The sequence below is a fragment of the Macaca thibetana genome, chromosome 17 (assembly GCF_024542745.1).
Source record: "Macaca thibetana thibetana isolate TM-01 chromosome 17, ASM2454274v1, whole genome shotgun sequence".
Taxonomy (NCBI): Eukaryota; Metazoa; Chordata; class Mammalia; order Primates; family Cercopithecidae; genus Macaca; species Macaca thibetana.
This window is the reverse complement of record NC_065594.1, coordinates 39,108,643-39,134,834: the sequence shown is the minus strand read 5'-3', so window position 1 is coordinate 39,134,834 and position 26,192 is coordinate 39,108,643. Positions and strand designations below refer to the sequence as shown.

At 40.3% G+C, this 26,192-nt stretch overlaps 1 protein-coding gene across 6 annotated transcripts in view; it reads right to left on the bottom strand.

Annotated features, from left to right (window-relative positions):
• The window catches only part of TDRD3 (tudor domain containing 3), a 200,086-nt gene that overhangs the window by 63,911 nt on the left and 109,983 nt on the right, over window positions 1–26,192 (bottom strand). For all 6 annotated transcript variants that reach the window (XM_050766527.1, XM_050766523.1, XM_050766529.1 and 3 more), the window contains 2 exons: window positions 1,921–2,077; window positions 771–896 (listed from right to left, as the gene is read on the bottom strand). In XM_050766527.1, coding sequence (XP_050622484.1) covers window positions 771–896; window positions 1,921–2,077 — 283 coding nt within the window. The remainder of the gene's footprint in view (window positions 1–770; window positions 897–1,920; window positions 2,078–26,192) is intronic.

The following is a 26,192-nucleotide window of genomic DNA, read 5'->3' as shown; positions in this document are numbered from 1 at the left end:
GTTTTCTCAAATGCTACACTGCCTTTTCTATATAATCTAGCAAACATACTTCAATTTTTATGAAATCTGAACATTTCACATTTGTTACAAAAGCATTTTATCTATGAGCTTATTTGGCTAGATTCAAAATATATCTGAATGATAAATTGAATTTAAAAGCATATTTCCTTAACTTTTTGGATCGTATTTTGAAAACTTATCATTTTAGAAAATATTTAATATATTATGTGCTTAGAAAAAGGCTGCATATTACCATACTTAGTTCTCTTTTCAATATGTCAATCACTAAAGTATATAAAAAAAAATCACATTGTGAAAGCATTTTCACTCACTGTGTGAACGTTTTCAAACTATGTAATATGGGGTGAAAGAAGAGATATACCAATTTCACAATCAAAATGTTATATAAGATTATATAATAAATTTTCCAAAACAACAATCTGTTTACATAGTTATATCTGTCATCTAGATACGAGCAAATTAGGGAAAAATAGTTTGGTGAGATTACTAATCCCAGTTAGGGGGCAAAATAAGCTGCCATTATGTTTTCAGAATATAACATTTTCTTCTGTGCTTTTGTCAAGCAGGAATTTGTAATTAAGTAAATTTATAAATAAACAATCAGGATATATGTTCATATTATAGTTGCTTTATTATACAGTTCCAAATAAAGTTTGGTCTCTTATAAAGAATACACTAAAAAAAAAAAAAAAACCACACACACACACAGAAAGAAAAAAAGACAAAGAATCGACTTTAAATTAGCCTACCTTCCACATTCAAAGTTCCCATTTTAGATTCCAAGAAATCAAATAATGTGCTTGGTGCTGATGGCCTTGCATTTCCCAGGTCCTCTTCATCTTCAGATCTTATTCGTCCCCTGCCTTTTCCTCTACCTTTAGATGTAAAAGCAAGAAATATGTACTATATATGCAAAAACAAAAAGAATATATACTAACATATAACCAAAAATTTTAAATAGGGATTTTAATTTCTTTCCATATTTTTTGTATAGTCTACATCTTTTCAGTAATTTTTTAAAGTTTTTTAAGTAATTATATTAAGTAGCACATTTAATCCTCTAAATAAATCATCTATTCAGAAGTCTGAATTTGTTTATATAAACTATCTTCTAAGTAAAAATTATAATTTATTCTTCAACCACAGACATTTTAAAAATAATATAGGACTGGGACTTGAAAAACCACATAATAAACTTGACCATGCAATGATTAAAGAATAATACCAAGGCCGGGCGCGGTGGCTCACGCCTGTAATCCCAGCACTTTGGGAGGCTGAGATGGGCCGATCACGAGGTCAGGAGATGGAGACCATCCTGGCGAACATGGTGAAACCCCATCTCTACTAAAAATACAAAAAAATTAGCCAGGTGTGGTGGCAGGCGCCTGTAGTCCCAGCTACTCGGGAGGCTGAGGCAGGAGAATGGCACGAACCCAGGAGGTAGAGCTTGCAGTGAGCCAAGATCGCGCCACTACACTCCAGCCTGGGTGACAGAGTGAGACTCCATCTAAAAAATAATAATAATAATAATATCACCAAGTAAATGTAATATTTTTGTTAATTTTTAAAAGCTTAGTCATTTACTCAGGTGGCAGAGTTCTAGAAATAATAGAACCAGTCACATATTTTCTCTGTTATTCATAACAACCTTGTTAAATAAGTCATTGTTAGACCCACTTTGTTTTTGTTTTGTTGTTGTTGTTAGACCCATTTTGTACAAAGATGAAGACAACGAGACTGGGACTACAAATGTCTCTGTGGTTCCCAAACTGGTGTTCCTTCCACTTACCATAACGTTAAATAAAATTACAGCCCTCACAGCCAACAGCCTCTGTCAATAACAAATATTCATCTAAAAAGCAAACAATACTATCTGGCACACTGTTTAATAAATTATACCTCTCAGAGGAGGACCCATAACAGGTTTCTGTTTATTGCTTGTAAGAAGCACGTTCAATGCTGCTTCTAAGTTGTTGCCATTATCCATAAGAGCTTGCCTGGATGCTTCCTTACTGAAGCCCATTTCTGTTATGTGCTTCAGAGCTTTCTCATCAACCTGGAAGGAATAAAGAGAAAAGCTGGTTGGTAGCCCACACATAAGGCAATGCATAAACTTTTACCTATTTGCAGTCTTAACTAAAAATTACATCTCATACTTATGTAAAAATGTCATTCTAATACAACAGTCTCTTGCTGATTTTTTACAAGAGGCAAGGAAGAATCTGTATGATATGTGGGGTTGTGCCTTGAGTATTCTCTGACCTCACAAGTAACACTGCAAAAGCACAAAAAAGAAATTTTATGGTATGTTAGAGTATGGCCTTCGAAAATAATATAGACAGTGAGGAGAAAACTACCTAATGAAACTTTTCCATGGTAAAAAATGGAAATTTTTTGATACTTCTCCATACTAGAAGAGAAATGTAATTCATACAGCACCTCTCCAAAAATGTAAAGTATTGAAGCTAACAAAATGATACCCCCCAGTAGCTTTTTTTTTTAAACTATTACTTGAGTATTCTATATTCATTAGCAATACTATCTATGATGCCTTTGACAGCTATACTCCAACAGGAAAGTCTACTTTACAAATGCCAGAATCCAAATCTCTTTTAAAAATCTAGACCTGAATAGAATTCAAGAACCACTTAAGGAGTATAAACATATCCTACAAAGAAATTTCTTGAGCTAACCCCAGCTGAGAAAAACATAACTTTATATATCTAATAGTTAATAAGTTCATACATTGTTTTCCTGATTTCTTTAGTTCTTTGTCAATGATTTCTCTCAGACCTTTGAGCATATATAAGACAGTTCATTTAAAGTCTTTGTCTAGTTAAGTCCAATGCATGAGCTATTTGAGGCACGGTTTCTATGGATTTCTCTTTTTTTTGTGAATGGGCTAAACTTTCCAGCTTCTTTGTAGGCTTTGTAATTTTTTGTTGGGAACTGGACATTTTGAATCCTGTAATTAGGTAACTGAAAGTCAGATTGTGCCTCCTCCCCAAGGATCACTACTGTTACTTGATGAAGGTTACAGTCATCAGTTTGCTTAGTGACTTTTCTGAACTTTTTTGACAAGAAATATATTCCTTCTGATGTGTGTCCACTGAAGTCTCTGTTCCATCATCTCCATTGTCAGCCAGTGACCAGCCTCTTTCTTCATCATTTACTTACCCTGGATGCTACAAGTGTTTGACTAGGATCCAGAGTTCTAAAATGGTTGCTTTGGACAGTGCTTGCCAGCTCAACAGCCGCTTCAGTAGAGAATATAGGACTTCAGTAGAGGGGCAAATTCCTTGAACTTTCTACTCCATCATCTTTATGATGTCATTTCTTTCATATGTTTTTAATCTCACAACACACCCCAATCTGCTAATGTTCTCTTGTGTTCTTTGTCAAGACATCTCCAGAGAAGTGTTCTCAATTTACTTAAGTTTAAGAGATTCTTGAGTTAGTGACCATGTATTTTTCAGCTCAGTGTATCCACTCTGTCTTGCCATTTAAACCCTGATTTTATTTATTTTATTGTTAAGAATGAGATGGCCTTATGTTCAAGGAAGCGGTACCCTGCCCTTAGTGATAAACTCATTCCCCTTGATCAGTGATTGATTTAGGAATGGACATCAGACCCAGTTCTAGTCAAGGAGATATAAATGGAAATCAGTTGAAGATTTCAGAAAAGATTTTCTTCTCTGATAAGATAGACCTTCAACCAGATAAATATTCCCCTTTCTTTCCTGTCTTGAAACTCTGTGTTAAGATTTCGCACATGGAGAATCCTACCAATACAGGAGTTAAGAAGAAATTATTTAAGCAGATAGTGAGGATACAGAAGTCCTCGGTAAGGTTTTCCTTTTAATGAAAAGCAGCAACAAATTATTTTCCTTTCTAACAAAGAGCAGCCTGTAAAATTGAGCTGCACACATAGATGCCAGCAGTGGTGCCAAACACATTCAAGATGGTGGCTCCATCATCCCTTCTGTTTGTCAGCCATATAGCAGACAAGATGATGCCGGCTGAGAAGGAAAGTTCATTTGCATAATAACATTAGGGTGGGGAGGCCAGTCTTCCCTGGACACTATGTAAACATCATACCTGGTCGAACCAATCTGTGAGCCCTACATAAATCAGACATCACCTCCTCAAGCCAGACTATTTAATTTGGTGCATCTGCTGTTGGCCACTCTTTTCCTCTCAGAAGTTCCCTGTCTTTCACTAGGGAGAGACCTGTTTTCCTTTCTCTTTCTTTTTCTCCTATTAAACCTCCACTTCTTCTTTTTTTATTAAACCTCCACTCTAAAGGCGCTCCCCCCAGTGTTTTTTTTTGTATTTTTTAGTAGAGACGGGGTTTCACCGTGTTAGCCAGTTGTCTCGTGTCTCCTACTGCAAGCTTTCACCGGGTTTTTACGCCATTCTCCTGTGCAAGATGACAAACCCCGGGTATCTCCCCCAGACAATGTAGTCGCTTCATACTGAGGACCTCGTCCAAGATACCAAGGTACAACATTCATTGAAACAGTGAGTACAGAAGTGGACTCCAACTCTGTCCTTTCATTTCAGGACTCTCATCCTCCATTCTAGAACCAAATCAACCAAATACTGGGCCCCCTTCAGCCATTTAAAAACAATTAGCATGGCTTCCAGTCTGACAAGACTTGGGGGACTGGCTTGCTAGAGAGAACATGGAGAGTCTCCCAGTACCCACAGGTTGCTGGGCAGGTGGGCTATGTTTGAAACAGTTTCCTTTCCTGGAGGAATTAGCTGTCACATGGGGCTGGAAGAGGTTCTGGAGAAACTGAGGATTTCTGGCTGGGGTTACTTCCCGATGTTATCCAAAGGCTTCTGGACTCAGACCAGACTCCAACCACTGATGGCGCATTGGCGACAGGATCTCCAACTTTTCTATCATAATTTCCTCCTTTCCTGTCTATGACTGCCATAGCTCCTCTCCTCTCTGTGTATGCAGTGTGTTGGAAGTTTTACAGTTCATAGTAGTAATCTTGTTTGGCAAGATCAGGGAATGTCATAGTAACTGGGGATATAGTGCAAGGGAAGGCAGCTTTGTGATTTTCTAGGAACAGAAGGTCTCCCCATCCCCCACAGTGAGTGTCTCTCTCTACCCTTGGTCTGGAGAGCACATGGCATTTCCATGTCTCTCTCGTCCCTTGAGGAGCAAATAGCACTTCCAGATCTCTGCCCTTGGTCTGGAAAGCACATAGCATGTCAAAGTCTCTCTGCCCTTGGTCTGGAGAGCACATGGCATGTCAAGGCCAACAGTGCCACCTAGTGGAATAGGGATTCTCTCTATGAGGCACATTATCAGTTATTTGCCGAAACACTCTTCCCAATTCTCTTCCTTTTCTGTGCTTCTCTACTAGAAACCAGGCTTTATGCTGCTTCTGTGAACAGAAGCATTCTACCTTCAACGACTAGGAGTAAAATATCCTCCAAAACCAAATTTTAGTCTGTATACTGTCCCATCAGCAGGAAAACAGCAACCCAATTCCTACGTTCTTTTAAGGCACCTACTCTACCTCCAATTAGAAGGGTACTTAATTAGTAAGGGGTTTTAAGTTTAGAACTTAACTGGAAGCATTCTCTAAGGGTAAATGCTTTAGCACAGGTAATAATAGCATGATATAGAGCTAAACCAGCACACTTCCTCCATTAAGAAGGGAAGTGCAACAGTTGCCCAAATGCCACTGTCACAGAGTCTCTCCCGAGGTCCATGAGGTCCATTTTTTGCGGGGAGCCAGGCAGGTCACACAAGTCAAGGAATTCAAAGAGAAATCACAGGCAGAGGACTAGAGTCACATGGGTGAGCGTGACGAATCCCAATCACTTAGTTCCTCTGGTTCCATGGCTGGGGGTCACACCTGCAACCACGGGCAGCACAGGCAGTAAGGTGCTGGGACCCAGGAACTACAGGGGAAAAAAAAAAAATAGCAGGAGGGATGCCTTCACTGGCTTCCTCTCCACATGGATCACACCAAAAGGAAAGAGACTAAAGGACACCTTTTACTCGCATCTATACTACTCTGGAGTGTGTTCTGAAACACAGGGACTCCTTTGATCCTAAAAATTTAAAGAAAAAGCAGCTACCTTTCTTTTGCACAAGGGTATAGCTTCTTACTAGACATTTGCAGGCATCACAAAATCAACCCAGCCCTTTCAGTAGTCATATCAGGCAAGCCTAGGGAGAATGATTCTCTGAAGTTAGAGAAACAACCTGAGGGGAACAATCTGAGGAATCCCCTCATTTAGGGCTTCCTCATTACAGGACCTTAGGCAAATAAACAGAGACTTTGGCTGATTTTCTAATGACCCTGATAAATATACAGAAGCCTTTCCGAAATTTAACTCAGGTGTTTGACCTCTCATGAAGGGATGTTATACTGCTTCTAAGCCAAACCCTAACTACAGCTGAGAAACAGGCAGTTCTGCAGACAACAGAGAATTTCGGAGATGAGCAATATTTCTCCTATAATAGGCCAAAAGGGAAGAGAAAATAGGGAAGGTGAAGAAATAGGGGAAACACCATTCCCAATAGGAAGGGAAGCAAGACCTCTTGACAACCCTAATTGAAGCCCCCAGACTTTTCTATGGTGTTTTTCCTTCTTTCATGGTTTAAAATGATTCTTTTATAATGTTCATCCAAACTGGAAAAGTTAATTTCCCCAAACTTTAAAATTTGTGGCTTAGAGTTGAGCTAGAGGGAAAAAAATCCAGAAGCCTGACATGCTGGCAAAAGGGTAAAACATTTTTTTTTTAACCAATCAGGTTTTTGGCTTCTCTCTCCCTGTGCAAATCAGTAAAAGAAATAATAAGGATCACTGTTTATATTCTCTGTACATTTTAATTAATTAAAAAGGATTTGTGAGGTTAGTCTTAAACTGTAGCCAATCTGGTGTGCTTTACATGTCTTTCTGTATGGATCTATCAAAAGAAAGGGTACCTCAGGCTAGGATGCCTGAGGTAGGACCCAGGACCCCACTGGCCTGCTGTTCACACTAGCCCAACAAAATGGTCAGTAACAAACTTGGCTACAAGTCTCAGTCTTGTTTCATGTCCTTGGGAACATGACCTCAAACACATGGCAATACTTTTAGTCTCCACCATTTTACAATGATGGCTGTCATCTTGTGCTAAGTCAGTTCCTAGGTGGGGGCCACAAAATCAGATAAGCCAGTTTATTGATCTGGGCAGTGCAAGCTAATCCATTAAGGGTAGGGTTTACAAAATATCTTAAGCACTGATCTTTTTTTTTTTTTTTTTAAATTTAGGTTAAAGTTGTAGAAAGGATCAAAATCTTGTAGGCTCCCCACAACTGCATGACTCCTAAACCCCATGGTTTCTAATCTAGGCCCCAGTGTGTGATGTTCCCCTTCCTGAGACGATCTCATTGTTCAGTTCCCACCTATGAGTGAGAACATGCGGTGGTTGGTTTTCTGTTCTTGGAAGAGGAAAGTATATCTTAAAAAGGGGCTGTTATCATCTTTGTTTTGGACTATGAACTGTAAACTAGGCTCCTCCCAAAAGTTATCTTAAAAAGGGGCTTCAGCATCTTTACCCAGGTAAACTGGCTCCTCCCAAAGTTGGTTCAGCCTATACCCAGGAATGGGCAAGGACAGCTTGGGTGCTGGAAACAAAACGGACTTGGTTGGGTCAGGTCTCTTTCAATATCTCAGTCACAATTTTGCAATGACAGTTTCAAAAGCTGCTTATCACCCCTTTGAAAATACCTCATATATTTGCAGTTAAATCATAAAATAACTAAGGCTTGTTGGTTTCACCTATGTTACTTTCTGTGAAATTAAAGCTGAAAATCTTACCTGCTTGGTGTCGCTAAAGTGGAGTAACAAGAGAGTTAAAGGGATTTTCTTAAGGAGCACCCAGCTTCATTAAAAGTGAATATCTAAGTTACAAGTATATTTAAAGGGCCTTTATGTTTGTCTCTTCTTGGATCTTGTTTTTCTGGAAAAAAATTTTTTTTTCTTTTCAGTTAACAGAAATAATTTTCTCCGTTTTTTTGTCTTGCTACTCAATATACACAAAAGAGGCCCCAAGATAACTTCTGGTAGCTGGGACTCCTTAGAAAAAACAGAGGAGGCACCACAGAATGAAACCCCAGGAATTAAAAGCAGATAGTTCCCTCTCAAAATCAAAGGCAAAGGCTCTGTTCTGTTTTGCATTTTGTTATCTGACAGTTTTGAGTTTTCAGGTATCAAACTACTTCACATTATGAGAGAGCTTTGGTGTGTGATAATGAGGTAGGAAATATACTTTAAAGATGGCTAATAGTAGTTCTAGAGAAATACTTAACTGTGCAAATCTGAATTAGAGAAGCATGCTCTTGGCCACCTGAAAGATACAGAAACATCCCCACCCACCACTGAGAGATGAGACTCCCATGGGGGATGGGCTGATTACAAAATAAGCTGATTAGCTTTGGGTTGCCTTGTAATGAAATGCATGGTAGAAGCACTGCACTCTTCTCCCATAGTTATCTCCCTCCTTTTGGGGATCCAAGATCCAGTATAAAATGTCACTCTTAACTTTGGGGATCTTTGCCTTCAACTATGCCTGCTTATTAGGCCCTAAAAAATTAGGCATGCTATCCTGGCCCTGTTCCTCCAAGGGCTCTACCCTGAAGCCAGTAATTCAATTAAGAAACTGGCAAATGAAAATCTTACAAGTGCTGAATCTTCTGTTTTGCTTTATATGTGTTGTTATGCAATGTCTATAAAAAGAGCTCTGATTGGCTTGAAAAATAAGCACTTAAACCAAAGTTTCTTTTTTTCCTTTTTAAAAATTATTGTAAGTTCTAGGACATGTGCAGAACGTGCAGGATTGTTTCATAGCTATACAAGTGCCATGGTGGTTCCTTGCACCCATCAACCCGTCATCTACATTAGGGATTTCTCCTAATGTTGTCCCTCCCCCCACCGCCAACAGGCCCTGTGTGTGATGTTTCTCTCCCTGTGTCTATGTGTTCTCATTATTCAACTCCTACTTATGAGTGAGAACATGCGGTGTTTGGTTTTCTGATTTTGTGTTATTTTGCTGAGAATGATGGTTTCCAGCTTCATCCATGTCTCTGCAAAGGACATGAGCGCATTCTTTTTTTATGGCTGTATAGTATTCCATGGTGTATATGTGCCACATTTTCTTTATCCAGTCTATCATTGATGGACATTTGGGTTGGTTCCAAGTCTTTGCTATTGTAAACAGTGCTGCAATAAACATACGTGGTATTTCTGGTTCTAGATCCTTGAGGAATCACCAGAATGTCTTCCATAATGGTTGAAATAATTTACACTGCCATCAACAGTATAAAGTGTTCCTATTTCTCCACATCCTCTCCAGCATCTGTTGTTTCCTGACTTTTTAATGATCGCCATTCTGACTGGTATGAGATGGTATCTCATTGTGGTTTTGATTTGCATTTCTCTAATGACCAGTGATGATCAGCTTTTTTTCATATGTTTGTTGGCCACATAAATGCCTTCTTTTGAGAAGTGTCTGTTCATATCCCTCACCCACTTTTTGATAAGATCGTTTTTTTTCCTGTAAATTTAAATTCTTTGTAGATTTTGGATATTAGCCCTTTGTCAGATACAGATTGCAAAAATTTTCTCCCATTCCATAGGTTGCCTGTTAACTCTGATGACAGTTTCTTTTGCTGTGCAGAAGCTCTTTAGTTTAATTAGAACCCATTTGTCAATTTTGGCTTTTGTTGCAATTCTTTTTGGTGCTTTAGTCATGAAGTATTTGTCCATGCCTACGTCCTGAATGGTATTGTCCAGGTTTTCTTCTAGGGATTTTATGGTTGTATGTCTTACATTTAAGTCTTTAATCCATCTTGGGTTAATTTTTGTATAAGGTGTAAGGAAGGGATCCAGTTTCAGTTTTCTGCATATGGCTAGCCAGTTTTCCCAACACAATTTATTAAATAGGAAATCCTTTCCCCATTGCTTGTTTTTGTCAGGTTTGTCAAAAACCATATGGTTGCAGATGTGTGGTGTTATTTCTGAGGTCTCTGTTCTGTTCCATTTGTCTATATATCTGTTTTGGTACCAATACCATGCTGTTTGGGTTACTATAGCCTTGTAGTATAGTTTGAAGTCAGGTAGCATGATGCCTCCAGCTTTGTTCTTTTTGCTTAGGATTGTCTTTGCTACATGGGCTCCTTTTTGGTCCCACATGAAATTTAAAGTAGTTTTTTCTAATTCTGTGGAGAAAATGAATAGTAGCTTGATGGGGATAGCACTGAATCTATAAATTACTTTGGGCGGTATGGCCATTTTCACAATATTGATTCTTCCTATCCATGAGCATGGAATATTTTTTCCAATTGTTTGTACCCTCTTATTTCCTTGAGAAGTGGTTTGTAGTCCTCCTTGAAGAGGTCCTTCACATCCCTTGTAAGTTGGATTCCTAGGTATTCTCTTTGCAGTAATTGTGAATGGCACTTCACTCATGATTTGGCTCTCTGTTTTCGTATTATTGGTGTATAGGAATGCTTGTGATTTTTGCACATTGGCTTTGTATCCTGAGAGTTTGCTAAAGTTGCTTATCAGCTTAAGGAGATTTTTGAACTGAGACAATGGGGTTTTCTAAATATATAATCATGTCATCTGCAAGCAGAGACAATTTGACTTTCTCTCTTCCTATGTGAATACCCTTTATTTCTTTCTGTTGCCTGAATGGCCTGGCCAGGACATCCAATACTATGTTGAATAGGAGTGGTGAGAGAGGGCATCCTTGTCTTGTGCTGATCTTTCCCTTTACACACTGCTTTAAATGTGTCCTAGAGATTCTGGTACGCTGTGTCTTTGTTCTCATTGGTTTCAAAGAACTTATTTACTTCTGCCTTAATTTTGTTATTTACCCAGTAGTCATTCAGGAGCAGGTTGTTCAGTTTCCAAATAATTCTGCTCTGTTTTGAGTGAGTGTCTTAATCCTGAATTTTAATTTGATTGCACTGTGGTCTGACAGACTGTTTGTTATTATTTTGGTTCTTTCACATTTGCAGAGGAGTGTTTTACTTCCAATTATGTGGTCATTTTTAGAGTTAAGTACAACATAGTGCTGAGAAGAACGTACATGCTCTTGATTACAGGTGGAAAGTTCTGTAGATGTCTATTAGGTCTGCTTGGTCCAGAGCTGAGTTGAAGTCCTGAATATCCTTGTTAATTTTTCTGTCTCGATGATCTAATATTGAGAGTGGGATGTTAAAGTCTCCCACTATTATTGTGTGGGAATCTAAGACTCTTTGTAGGTCTCTAAGAACTTGCTTTATGAATCTGGATGCTCCTGTATTGGGTGCATATATGTTTAGGATCATTAGCTCTTCTTGCATTGATCCTTTTACCATTACATAATGCCCTTCTTTGTCTCTTTCAATCTTTGTTGGTTTAAAGTCTGTTTCATCAGAGACTAGGACTGCAACCTCTGCATTTTTTTGCTTTCCATTTGCTTGGTAAATATTTCTCCATCCCCGTATTTTGAGACTATGTGTGTCTTTGCATGTGAGATGGGTCTCCTGAATACAGCACACTGATGGGTCTTGATTCTTTATCCAATTTGCCAGTCTGTGCCTTTTAATTGGAGTATTTAGCCCATTTACATTTAAGGTTAATATTGTTATGTGTGAGTGTGATCCTGTCATTATGATGCTAGCTGGTCATTTTGCCCGTTAGTTGATGCAGTTTCTTCATAGTGTCGATGTTCTTTTTTTCTTTTTTTCTTTTTTTTAATTTTAAATACTCTCGCTCTGTCACCCAGGCTAGAGTGCAGTGGTGCAATCTCGGCACACTGCAAACTCCGCCTCCCGGGTTCAAGAGATTATCCTGCCTCAACCTCCCAAGTAGCTGGGATTATAGGCATGCACCACCATGCCCAGCTAGTTTCTGTATTTTTAGTAGAGACAGGGTTTCACCATGTTGGCCAGGCTGGTCTCAAACTCCTCAAACTTGATCCTGACCTTGTGATCCGCCCCACCCAGCCCGTGTTGATGTTCTTTACAATTTGGTAAGCTTTTGCAATGGCTGGTACCAGTTGTTCCTTTCCATATATAGCACTTCCTCCAGGAGCTCTCTTTGTAAGGCAGGCCTGGTGGTGATAAAATCTCTTGGCATTTTCTTGTCTGTAAAGGATTTTATTTCTCCTTTGCTTTTGAAGCTTAGTTTGCCTGGATATGAAATCTGGATATGAAATTCTTAAAGAAAACTCTTCTTTAAGAATGTTGAAGAGTGGCCACCACTCTTTTGGCTTGTAGGGTTTCTGCAGAGAGATCTGCTGTTAGTCTCATGGGTTTCCCTTTGAGGGTAAACCAACCTTTCTCTCTGGCTTCCCTTAACATTTTTTCCTTCATTTCAACCTTGGTGAATCTGATGATTATGTGTGTTGGGACTGCTCTTCTCAAGGAGTATTTTTCTGGTGTTCTCTGTATTTTCTGAATTTGAATGTTGGCCTGTCTTGCTAGGTTGGGGAAGTTCTCCTGGATAATATCCTGAAGTGTATTTTCCAACTTGGTTCCATTCTCCCTGTCACTTTCAGGTACACCAAACATAGGTTTGGTCTTTTCACATAGTCCTTTTTTTCATTCTTTTTTCTCTAATCTTGTCTTCCCGCTTTATTTGATTAAATTGATTTTTAATCTCTGATATCCTTTCTTCCATTTGATCAATTCAGCTACTGATACTTCTGTATGCTTCACGAAGTTCTTGTGCTGTGTTTTTCAGTTCCATCAGGTCATTTATGTTCTTCTCTCAAATAGATATTCCAGTTAACAATTCCTATAACCTTTTTTCAAGGTTCTTAGCTTCCTTGCATGGGGTTAGAACATGCTTCTTTAGTTAAGAAGCACTGTGTTGAGAGATCTGCTGCTCTCTTCAGAGCCGCCAGGCAGGAATGGTTATGTCTACTGAAGCTGTGCCGACAGCCACCTCTTCCTCAAGTTGCTCTGTCCCAGGGAGATGGGAGTTTTATCTATAAGCCCCTGACTGAGGCTGCTGCCTTCCTTTCACAAATCCCCTCCCCAGAGAGGAGGAATCTAGAGAGGCAGTCTGGCTACAGCAGATTTGCTGAGCTGTGGTGGACTCTGCCCAGTTCAAACTTCCCGGTGGCTTTGTTCACACTGTGAGGGGAAAACTGCCTACTCAAGCCTCAGTAATGGCAGACACCCCTCTCCCCTACCAAGCTCAAGTATCCCAGGTCAACTTCAGACTGCGATGCTGGCAGCGACAATTTCAAGCCAGTGGATCTTAGCTTGCTGGGCTCTGTGGGGGTGGGATCCGCTGAGGTAGACCACTTGGCTCCCTGACTTCAGCCCCCTTTCCAGTGGAGTGAAAAGTTCTGTCTTGCTGGCATTCCAGGCGCCACTGGAGTATGAAAAAATAACTCCTGCAGCTAGCTTAGTGTCTGCCCAAAAGGCCATCAGTTTTGTGCTTGAAACCCAGTGTCCTGGTGGCATGAGCACCCAAGGGAATCTCCTGGTCTGCGGGTTGCAAAGACTGTTGGGAAAGCATAGTATCTGGGCCGAAGTACACTATTCCTCATGGCACAATACCTCATGGCTTACCTTAGTAATGGGAGAGAGTTCCCCAACCCCCTGTGCTTCCTGGGTGAGGCAACACCCCACCCTGCTTCAGCTCACCCTCCATGGGCTGCATATACGGTCTAACCAGTCCCAGTGAGATGAGCTGGGTACCTCAGTTGGAAATGCAGAAATCACCTGCCTTCTGCATTAATCTGCTGGGAGCTGTAGGCCGGAGCTGTTCCTATTCAGCCATCTTGCCAGCTACCACCAAATCAAATATTTTTTTAAGGAAAGATAAAAGGTGCAATGCCTTTTAGTTCATGTGACTTTAATTTTTAAGAAACAAAATGGGTGGGGGCGGAGCAAGATGGCCAAATAGGAACAGCTCCAGTCTCTAGCTCCCAGCGCGAGCGACACAGAAGACAGGTGATTTCTGCATTTTCAACTGAGGTACTGTGTTCATCTCACTAGGGAGTGCCGGACAATCGGTGCTGGTCAGCTGCTACAGCCCCACCAGCGAGAGCTGAAGCAGGGCAAGGCATCGCCTCACCTGGGAAGCGCAAGGGGGAAGGGAATCCCTTTTCCTAGCCAGGGGAACTGAGACACACAACACCTGGAAAATCAGGTAAATCCCACCCCAATACTGCGCTTTATCAAGGGTCTTAGCAAACGGGCACACCAGGAGATTATATCCCACACCTGGCTGGGAGGGTCCCACGCCCACGGAGCCTCCCTCATTGCTAGCACAGCAGTCTGCGATCTAACCGCAAGGCAGCAGCGAGGCTGGGGAAGGCGCGCCCGCCATTGCTGAGGCTTAAGTAGGTAAACAAAGCCCTGGGAACCTCGAACTAGGTGGAGCTCACAGCAGCTCAAGGAGGCCTGCCTGTCTCTGTAGATTCCACCTCTGGGGGCAGGGCACAGCTAAACAACAACAACAACAAAAAAGCAGCAGAAACCTCTGCAGACGCAAACGACTCTGTCTGACAGATTTGAAGAGAGCAGGGGATCTCCCAACACAGAGGTTGAGATCTGAGAATGGACAGACTGCCTGCTCAAGTGGGTCCCTGACCCCTGAGTAGCCTAACTGGGAGACATCCCCCACTAGGGGCAGACCGACACCCCACACCTCACACGGTGGAGTGCACCCCTGAGAGGAAGCTTCCAAAGCAAGAATCAGACAGGTACACTTGCTGTTCAGCAATATTCTATCTTCTGCAGCCTCTGCTGCTGATACCCAGGCAAACAGGGTCTGGAGTGGACCTCAAGCAATCTCCAACAGACCTACAGCTGAGGGTCCTAACTGTTAGAAGGAAAACTAATAAACAAGAAGGACACCCACACGAAAACCCCATCAGTACGTCACCATCATCAAAGACCAGAGGCAGATAAAACCACAAAGATGGGGAAAAAGCAGGGCAGAAAAGCTGGAAATACAAAAAATAAGAGCACATTTCCCCCTCCAAAGGAACACAGCTCATTGCCAGCAATGGATCAAAGCTGGACGGAGAATGACTTTGACGAGATGAGAGAAGAAGGCTTCAGTCCATCAAACTTCTCAGAGCTAAAGGAGGAATTACGTACCCAGCGCAAAGAAACTAAAAATCTTGAAAAAAAGAGTGGAAGAATTGATAACTAGAATAATTAATGCAGAGAAGGCCATAAACGAACTGAGAGAGATGAAAATCATGGCTCGAGCAATACGTGACAAATGCATAAGCTTCAGTAACCGACTCGATCAACTGGAAGAAAGAGTATCAGCGATTGAGGATCAAATGAATGAAATGAAGCGAGAAGAGAAATCTAAAGAAAAAAGAAGAAAAAGAAATGAACCAAGCCTGCAAGAAGTATGGGATTATGTAAAAAGACCAAATCTACATCTGATAGGGGTGCCTGAAAGTGAGGGGGAAAATGGAACCAAGTTGGGAAACACTATTCAGGATATCATCCAGGAGAACTTCCCCAACCTAGTAGGGCAGGCCAACATTCAAATGCAGGAAATACAGAGAACGTCACAAAGATACTCCTCGAGAAGAGCAACTCCAAGACACATAATTGCCAGATTCACCAGAGTTGAAATGAAGGAAAAAATCTTAAGGGCAGCCAGAGAGAAAGGTCGGGGTACCCACAAAGGGAAGCCCATCAGACTAACAGCAGATCTCTCGGCAGAAACTCTCCAAGCCAGAAGAGAGTGGGGGCCAATATTCAACATTCTTAAAGAAAAGAATTTTAAACCCAGAATTTCATATCCAGCCAAATTAAGTTTCATAAATGAAGTAGAAATAAAATCCTTTACAGATAAGCAAATGCTTAGAGATTTTGTCACCACTAGGCCTGCCTTACAAGAGACCCTGAAGGAAGCACTCAACATGGAAAGGAACAACCGGTACCAGCCATTGCAAAAACATGCCAAAATGTAAAGACCATCGAGGCTAGGAAGAAACTGCATCAACTAACGAGCAAAATAACCAGTTAATATCATAATGGCAGGATCAAGTTCACACATAACAATATTAACCTTAAATGTAAATGGACTAAATGCTCCAATTAAAAGACACAGACTGGCAAACTGGATAAAGAGTCAAGACCCATCAGTCTGCTATATTCAGGAGACGCATCTCACATGCAGAGACATACATAGGCTCAAAATAAAGGGATGGAGGAAGATCTACCAAGCAAATGGAGAACAAAAAAAAGCAGAGGTTGCAATACTAGTCTCTGATAAAACAGACTTTAAACCATCAAAGATCAAAAGGGACAAAGAAGGCCATTACATAATGGTAAAGGTATCAATTCAACAGGAAGAGCTAACTATCCTAAATATATATGCACCCAATACAGGAGTACCCAGATTCATAAAGCAAGTCCTTAGAGACTTACTAAGAGACTTAGACTCCCATACAATAATAATGGGAGACTTCAACACCCCACTGTCAACATTAGACAGATCAATGAGACAGAAAGTTAACAAGGATGTCCAGGAATTGAACTCATCTCTGCAGCAAGCAGACCTAATAGACATCTACAGAACTCTCCAACCCAAATCAACAGAATATACATTCTTCTCAGCACCACATCACACTTATTCTAAAATTGACCACATAATTGCAAGTAAAGCAATCCTCAGCAAATGCACAAGAACAGAAATTATAACAAACTGTCTCTCAGACCACAGTGCAATCAAACTAGAACTCAGGACTAAGAAGCTCAATCAAAACCGCTCAACTACATGGAAACTGAATAACCCGCTCCTGAATGACTACTGAGTACATAACGAAATGAAGGCAGAAATAAAGATGTTCTTAGAAACCAATGAGAACAAAGATACAACATACCAGAATCTCTGGGACACATTTAAAGCAGTGTGTAGAGGGAAATTTATAGCACTAAATGCCCACAAGAGAAAGCAGGAAAGATCTAAAATTGACACTCTAACATCACAATTAAAAGAACTAGAGAAGCAAGAGCAAACACATTCAAAAGCTAGCAGAAGGCAAGAAATAACTCAGATCAGAGCAGAACTGAAGGAGATAGAGACACAAAAAAACCTCCAAAAAATCAATCAATCCAGGAGTTGGTTTTTTGAAAAGATCAACAAAATTGATAGACCGCTAGCAAGACTAATAAAGAAGAAAAGAGAGAAGAATCAAATAGACGCAATAAAAAATGATGAAGGGGATATCACCACCGACCCCACAGAAATACAAACTACCATCAGAGAATACTATAAACACCTCTACGCAAATAAACTAGAAAATCTAGAAGAAATGGATAATTTCCTGGACACTTACACTCTCCCAAGACTAAACCAGGAAGAAGCTGAATCCCTGAATAGACCAACAGCAGGCTCTGAAATTGAGGCAATAATTAATAGCATACCAACCAAAAAAAGTCCAGGACCAGATGGATTTACACCTGAATTCTACCAGAGGTACAAGGAGGAGCTGGTACCATTCCTTCTGAAACTATTCCAATCAACAGAAAAAGAGGGAATCCTCCCTAACTCATTTTATGAGGCCAACATCATCCTGATACCAAAGCCTGGCAGAGACACAACGAAAAAAGAGAATTTTAGATCAATATCCCTGATGAACATCGATGCAAAAATCCTCAATAAAATACTAGCAAACCAGATCCAGCAGCACATCAAAAAGCTTATCCACCATGATCAAGTGGGTTCATCCCTGGGATGCAAGGCTGGTTCAACATATGCAAATCAATAAACGTACTCCAGCATATAGCAGAACCAAAGACAAAAACCACATGATTTTCTCAACAGATGCAGAAAAGCCCTTTGACAAAATTCAACAGCCCTTCATGCTAAAAATGTTCAATAAATTCGGTATCTCAAAATAATAAGAGCTATTTATGACAAACCCACAGCCAATATCATACTGAATGGGCAAAAACTGGAAAAATTCCCTTTGAAAACTGGCACAAGACAGGGATGCCCTCTCTCACCACCCCTATTCAACATAGTGCTGGAAGTTCTGGCTAGGGCAATCAGGCAAGAGAAAGAAATCAAGGGTATTCAGTTAGGAAAAGAAGAAGTCAAATTGTCCCTGTTTGCAGATGACATGATTGTATATTTAGAAAACCCCATTGTCTCAGCCCAAAATCTCCTTAAGCTGATAAGCAACTTCAGCAAAGTCTCAGGATACAAAATTAATGTGCAAAAATCACAAGCATTCTTATACACCAGTAACAGACAGAGAGCCAAATCATGAATGAACTTCCATTCACAATTGCTTCGAAGAGAATAAAATACCTAGGAATCCAACTTACAAGGGATGTAAAGGACCTCTTCAAGGAGAACTACAAACCACTGCTCAGTGAAATAAAAGAGGACACAAACAAATGGAAGAACATACCATGCTCATGGATAGGAAGAATCAATATCATGAAACTGGCCATACTGCCCAAGGTAATTCATAGATTCAATGCCATCCCCATCAAGCTATCAATGAGTTTCTCCACAGACTTGGAAAAAACTGCTTTAAAGTTCATATGGAACCAAGAAAGAGCCCGCATTGCCAAGACAATCCTAAGTCAAAAGAACAAAGCTGGAGGCATCATGCTACCTGATTTCAAACTATACTACAAGGCTACAGTAACCAAAACAGCATGGTACTGGTACCAAAACAGAAGTATAGACCAATGGAACAGAACAGAGTCCTCAGAAATAATACCACACATATACAGCCATCTGATCTTTGACAAACCTGAGAAAAACAAGAAATGGGGAAAGGATTCCCTATTTAATAAATGGTGCTGGGAAAATTGGCTAGCCATAAGTAGAAAGCTGAAACTGGATCCTTTCCTTACTCCTTATACAAAAATTAATTCAAGATGGATTAGAGACTTAAATTTTAGACCTAATACCATAAAAACCCTAGAAGAAAACCTAGGTAATACCATTCAGGACATATGCATGGGCAAGGACTTCATGTCTAAAACACCAAAAGCAACGGCAACAAAAGCCAAAATTGACAAACGGGATCTAATTAAACTAAAGAACTTCTGCACAGCAAAAGAAACTACCATCAGAGTGATCAGGCAACCTACAGAATGGGAGAAAATTTTTGCAATCTACTCATCTGACAAAGGGCTAATATCCAGAACCTACAAAGAACTCCAACAAATTTACAAGAAAAAAGCAAACAACCCAACAAAAAGTGGGCAAAGGATATGAACAGACATTTCTCAAAAGAAGACATTCATACAGCCAACAGACACATGAAAAAATGCTCATCATCACTGGCCATCAGAGAAATGCAAATCAAAACCACAATGAGATACCATCTCACACCAGTTAGAATGGCAATCATTAAAAAGTCAGGAAACAACAGGTGCTGGAGAGGATGTGGAGAAATAGGAACACTTTTACACTGTTGGTGGCATTGTAAACTAGTTCAACCATTATGGAAAACAGTATGGCGATTCCTCAAGGATCTAGAACTAGAAGTACCATATGACCCAGCCATCCCATTACTGGGCATATACCCAAAGGATTATAAATCATGCTGCTATAAAGACACATGCACACATATGTTTATTGCGGCACTATTCACAATAGCAAAGACTTGGAATCAACCCAAATGTCCATCAGTGACAGACTGGATTAAGAAAATGTGGCACATATACACCATGGAATACTATGCAGCCATCAAAAAGGATGAGTTTGTGTCCTTTGTAGGGACATGGATGCAGCTGGAAACCATCATTCTCAGCAAACTATGGCAAGAACAGAAAACCAAACACTGCATGTTCTCACTCAGAGGTGGGAACTGAACAATGAGATCACTTGGACTCGGGAAGAGGAACATCACACACCGGGGCCTATCATGGGGAGGGGGCAGGGGGGACGGATTGCATTGGGAGTTATACCTGATGTAAATGACGAGTTGATGGGTGCTGACGAGTTGATGGTTGCAGCACACCAACATGGCACAAGTATACATATGTAACAAACCTGCACGTTATGCACATGTACCCTAGAACTTAAAGTATAATAAAAAAAAATAAAAAAAAAAATGGCTTAAGGATGGTAAAATGCAAGTGTCATCAAAATGCAAATATGTGGTCTAAATCATACGAGTTTAGGTACTAGGTTTGCTAAATGTTTCAAGGTTGTAAACTGTCTGCTTTATAGATAGGCAAGGCCTGGGACATATGGAGTTAGATGCTGGAAAGAGTCAGACCTTATCTTCCCTTTTGTCTGGGTCCTAGGCTCCATACTTGGTAGACAATTAAAATTGCTTAACAAGGTTTTTCACCAAATGTAAAAGCTGCTAAGAGTTTACACTGCAACATGTATTAGAGACCACTAAACAGTTTTACATGCAAGGTGTATAAAAACAGTAAAATGTATTTTCTAGTAAAAGATTATAAGAAAGCATGAAAATGTAAATTTTGCCAGCGACGAGTGATTATCTTAGATTTGATATGATAAAGCTAGAGGTTTCAGCAAGTTATAAAAAGATTTTTAAAATTCTAAAATTTTAAAAATTAATTTTGCAAAAAATGCATAAACATTAACTAAATTCAAAAAAGTATTATATGATCTTTTCATAAATTGAGCATCGAAATAAAAGCACAACAGGTTTTCTTCTGATGCCAAACTGCCCTTTAGCAAAAAGTGTTATAAAAGGATTGTAAATATTTAACTTACAGTCTAACTGGTTAAGATTAGATGGAATCATCTATAAGGTTTTGTTTAAACCAATTGGGGTTAACATTAATAAACTAACGCAAGGGTACAATTTGGCTTTCAAGAGGATTCTCATGTAATAGTAAAGGCTAATGAAAGACTTTTGCCTTTTGAGCAATATGGAATTCTATTTCATAACATCAAGTGTTTTAAGCCCTCCAACATTTAACAGGCGTCCCAAAATCAAACTTCAAATTTTAAAATTTTCTTTCCTGATACCTTGCTTTCTGGATGGTTCAGAGGGCCCCTGATACATCCAGAGAAGAGGTAAACAGGATTGTTTGACACGTTTAGTTACATGATATTGCTGAAATGATGTGCAATCTTAAGTTATATTTTGGTGAATAATACTAAAATATGTTCCAAAATTGTATGGAATTTCTAAAATTCTAATGTCTAAGTATACGCTATTAATCATAATTAAGGTTGCCAAGTTACTGTAAACCACAGATAACTAAACTTCATCAGTCATGTTTTTAACTCTACCCTGAAAATGTTGTCATTTGCAGACAATTCATGTCTTGCTTTGTTCCTTCTCAAAAGATAGGTTACAATCAAGCTATACAACTTTAACTAGTGCTCTCTAATAGCTTTGAAGATTGTAACACTGGAATACAGAAGGTACAGGATTCAAGAAGAACTGATATGTTCACAAGTATCAAGCAAAACAGAAGTTAACTAAATGGACTAAACTCAGAAAGCTAAAGCAATCTTTTTTATTTTTCTTAGAATATTGATGATCCTTGTTTGTCTTTCAGAGTCAAGGAAACTTATTTTGAACTATTTATGGCCTTTAATAATTGAATAAGCTGTACTCCTGTGAACAAAGTTTGGAGCATGTTTGTTTCTCTCTGCCTGGTTCCTCTAGAATTTCAAAACTATCTCTGAGTACTCTTAAGATATTGCAATGTATAGTTTGCATCAGTTCAATAAGAATCCATTTTCCTTTTGCAACAGGACAAAATTAGAAAAACTGGTTATTTTGCCAAGGCTTTGACTGGAAGGATATGCTTCTCTTTAAGGAGTCAATCTCAACTTGCAGAGATAATAAAATTCCCATGGAGAGAACTGGCCTCATACCTATATATATATATATATATATATATATAGTCCCTGTACAGGGTTCCTGACCTGTGGTCAGTAAAGAATGTCACTTTCTAACAGGACCAGGAGCTCCCAGTTTATCCTGGGACCTTTAGAGGAGAGGATCACCCAACTCACTGGTATCTGAAGATACAAACCCATGGCTGAGCTCAGCTTTAAAAGATCTTATCTGAGGTTCCTTGTGGAACAGAGTTTCATCAAAGACAATACAAAAGGTCTATATAGAAATAATCATTCTTGATGCACTTTATGCAAATAATCAGGCCAAGTATAAGACTAAAGTTTATTCTACAAAAAATACAGTCCTGTCATAATTTGTTTTTACCAAAAGGACTAGGAAGAGAAAAATTATGCTCCAAAGCTTATACATTTGTCATTAAATTCCAGTCTCATTAATTTTTTTAGTTTATTTTGCTGACATTTCAGACTAACCCTGCTTATTCCTGTGAAATCAAGTGGTAATCTCCTGTAGCTTGGAAGAAACAAAAAGGGATGGCTAATGTAAAAATCTGTATCAACATCCTAGTTCTGGACAATTATCCTCCAAATTCTGCCACATAATGAAAGTGAGTAGGGTGTCCATAACCCAGAGGTTCGTTTGGGAAGATAAAATCAAGGAACTTCATAGACTCCCAAAGGGAAATTCTGTATCTTAGCAAGTAAAATTTTAGATGGAAATTACGTACTATACAACACTTGTGGGAGTTGCTATACTCACTCTACTATTTGCAGTAAGGTTATACAAGTAACCACCTTCTAACTGGAATATCAGACAGTTTCCATTGCTGTAGTATATTGCTTAATTGTTATCCTAATAGCAGGAATAATAATTACCAACAAAAAAGAAGCACGAAAATTTCACTATCAATGAATCTCCTACAACTGTGTTGGGTTTGGTAATATGTCACACTCTGGCTATGCAAATAAGGTTATAAAGGAAAGAGATTTTACATAAGAAAGGATCTTGTATAGTAAGTACTTGTCCTAAAGAGAATAGTTGGTTGTTTAAAAGAGGGATGTTTAGGACAAGTTAGAAGGTTTAAGCAAGCTGTGGATGGTTTGGGGAAGTCATAGAAGGATTTTACGGATGGTAAACACTTGTCCTAGAAAGAATCATTGGTTGTTTAAAAAGAAGGATGTTTAGGACAAGTTGGAAAGTTTAAGCATGGAATTAATAACTGCAGAAAAGATTTAGCCAAGGTTAACACTGAAGTTACTCTAGCCATCCAAATCCAATGCCACTTATCCCAAAAGGCATGTTCCATTTATATTAGTGTTTCAGCAACATCTGGTGGAGGCAAACCAGTATTACAACCCATTGGAATCGCTGACAGCAATCAAACTCCAAATGGTGCTGTAGACAGAACAACGCATGTACATGCCTTTCTTCCAAGGACCTTTAAATTGACCCTAGGAGGAGCCTTAGCTGTTGTTCCCTGCACAATGCCTCTTTTCAGCAGGAAGTAGCCAAAAGAGTCATCGTCCAACACCCAACAGCAGTTAGGGTTACCACTCCAGAGGGGGGAATGATACAGGAGATAAGAAGAAATTACTTAGGCAGATAGTGAGTGTCTATTCCAGTGCGAACAAATCTCTGCCCTTTCCATGATGGAAAATGTCCAATATAATCAACCTGCCAACAGGTAGCTGGCTGATCACCCCAAGGAACAGTGCCATATTGAGGGCTGAGTATTGGTCTCTGGTGCTGGCAAATTGGGCACTCAACAGTGGCCATAGCCAGGTCAGCCTTGGTGAGTGGAGGTCCATGTTGCTGAGTCCATGCATAACCTCCCTCCCTCCCACCATGGCCACTTTGTTCATGGTCACATTGGGATATAACAGGGGTGGCTGGGAACAGAGGCTGAGGTGGTGTCCACAGAATGAGTCATCCTATCCACTTGATTACTAAAATCCTCCTCTGCTGAGGTCACCCCTTGGTTAGCACTCACATGGGATACAAACATCTTCAGTTTTTGACCACTCAGAATGGTCCATCAATATACCTCTTTCCCAAATTTGTCACTGATTTTCCAATCATGCTTCTTCCAAGTCCCTGATCATCCAGCCAAACCATTGGCTATAGCCCATGAATCAGTATATGATTGCACATCTCGCCATTTCTCCTTAAATGCAAAGTGCACAACTAGGTGCACTGCTTGAAGTTCTGCCCAGTGGGAAGATTTCCCTTCACTGCTATCCTTCAGAAATGTCTTAGAAAAGGGCTGTAGGTTGCAGCTGTCCACTTTCAGGTGGTGCCTGCATACTGTGCCGAACCTCTGTGAACTAGGCCCCAGTCTTCTCTTCCTCTGTCAATTGATCATAGGGACTCCTCATGAGGCCACTGGTGTAGGCTGGGGGAAAGAAGGCAGGATGGCAGGAGTGGAGACCATTGGCGTTTGAGTCACTTCCTCATGTAACTTACTTGTGCCTTCAGGACCTGCTCAAGCCCAATCACATATACCACTTCCATTTGATGACGGAATGCTGCTGTGCATGGGACATTTTATGGTGAGACAGTCAGAAAGCACCCAGTTCATGATAGGCAGTTCAGATTGCATGGTGACCCGATGACCCACAGGCAAATGTTCAGTTTCCACCAAAACCCAGTAACAGGCCAAGAGCTGTCTATCAAAAAAAGAGCAGTTATCCACAGAAGATGACAGGGTCTTACTACAAAACTCTAGAGACTTCTGCTGTGATTCACCTATGGGGGCCTGCGAAAGGCTCCAACTAGTGTCTGTGCCACTGACAACTCAAGCACCATTGGATCTGCTGGGTCATATGGCCCAAGTGGCAGAGCAGCTTGCACAGCAGCATGGACCTGTTGCAGAACCTTCTCGTGTTCTAGACCCCACTCAAAACTAGCAGCCTTTTGGGTCACTCAATAAATGCGCCAGAGTAACACATCCAAATGAGGAATGTGTTGCCTCCAAAATCCAAATAGGCCCACTAGGCACTATGCCTCTTTCTTGGTTATAGGAGAGGCCAAATACAGCAATTTACCCTTCACCTTAGAAGGAATCTCAACACGCCCCACACCACTGGACCCCTAGAAATTTTACTGAGGCAGAACATCCCTGAATTTTGAGTTGGATTTATTTCCCATCCTCTGGCATGCAAATATCTTACCAATAAGCCCACTGTGTTTGCTAATTCATGCTCACTGGATCCAATCAGCATATGTCATCAGTGTAATGGACCAGTGTGATATATTGCAAAGTGAAAAGCAATCAAGTTCTCTCTGAATAAAATTATGACACAAAGCCAGAGAGTTGATATACCCCTGAGGAAGGACAGTAAAGGTATATTTCTGGCCTTGCCAGCTGAAGGCAAATTGCTTCTGGTGGGCCTTATGGACCAGAATGGAGAAAAAGGCATTTACCAAGTTAATGACTGCATACCAGGTACCAGGAGATGTGTTAATTTGCTCAAGCAATGAAACCACATCTGGTACAGCAGCTGCAATTGGAGTCACCACTTGATAATCCTCTGTAATTCTCCAAGATCCATCTGTCTTCTGAGCAGGCCAAATGGGAGAGTTGAATGGGGATGTGGTGGGAATCACCACCCATGTCTTTCAGGTCCTTGATGGTGGCACTAATCTCCGCAATCCCTCCAGGGATGCAATATTGTTTTTGATGTACTATTTTTCTAGGTAGAGGCAGCTCTAATGGCTTCCATTTGGCCTTTTCCACCATAATCGCCCTCACCCTACCAGTCAGGGAGCCAATGTGGGGATTCTGCCAGCAACTAAGTATGTCTATTCTAATTATGCATTCTGGCACTGGGGAAATGACCACAGGATGAGTCCAGGTACCCACTGGATCCACTGTAATTTGGACCTGAGCTAAAATTCCATTAATTTCCTGACGTCTAAAAGCCCCTACTTTATCTGGGGGGCCACAATGACATTTTGGGTCCTTTGGAATCAACATCAGCTCAGAGCCAGTTTCCAGTAGTCCCTGAAATGTTTGATCATTTCTCTCTCCCCAGTGCACAGTTACTCTGGTAAAAGGCTGGAGGTCTCGTTGGAGAAGGATAGGAGAAAGATTCACTGCATAAACTGTCAGTAATGTAGCGGGGTCCTTCCTCAACAGGACCCAGCCTCCCCTTCATTAAAGGGGTTCTGGATCTGTAAACTGGCTGAAAATTGAGGGGCTGCAAATCTCTACTTTCATAATTCAAATTATCTTTTGTCCATTAGACCTAGAAGCTTTCTGCTTGCCTAAATTAAGTAGGAATGCAGTAGGCTTCCTATCAATTTCACATCTAGGAACACCATGATTAATTAGCCAATGCCAGAGCTCTACACAA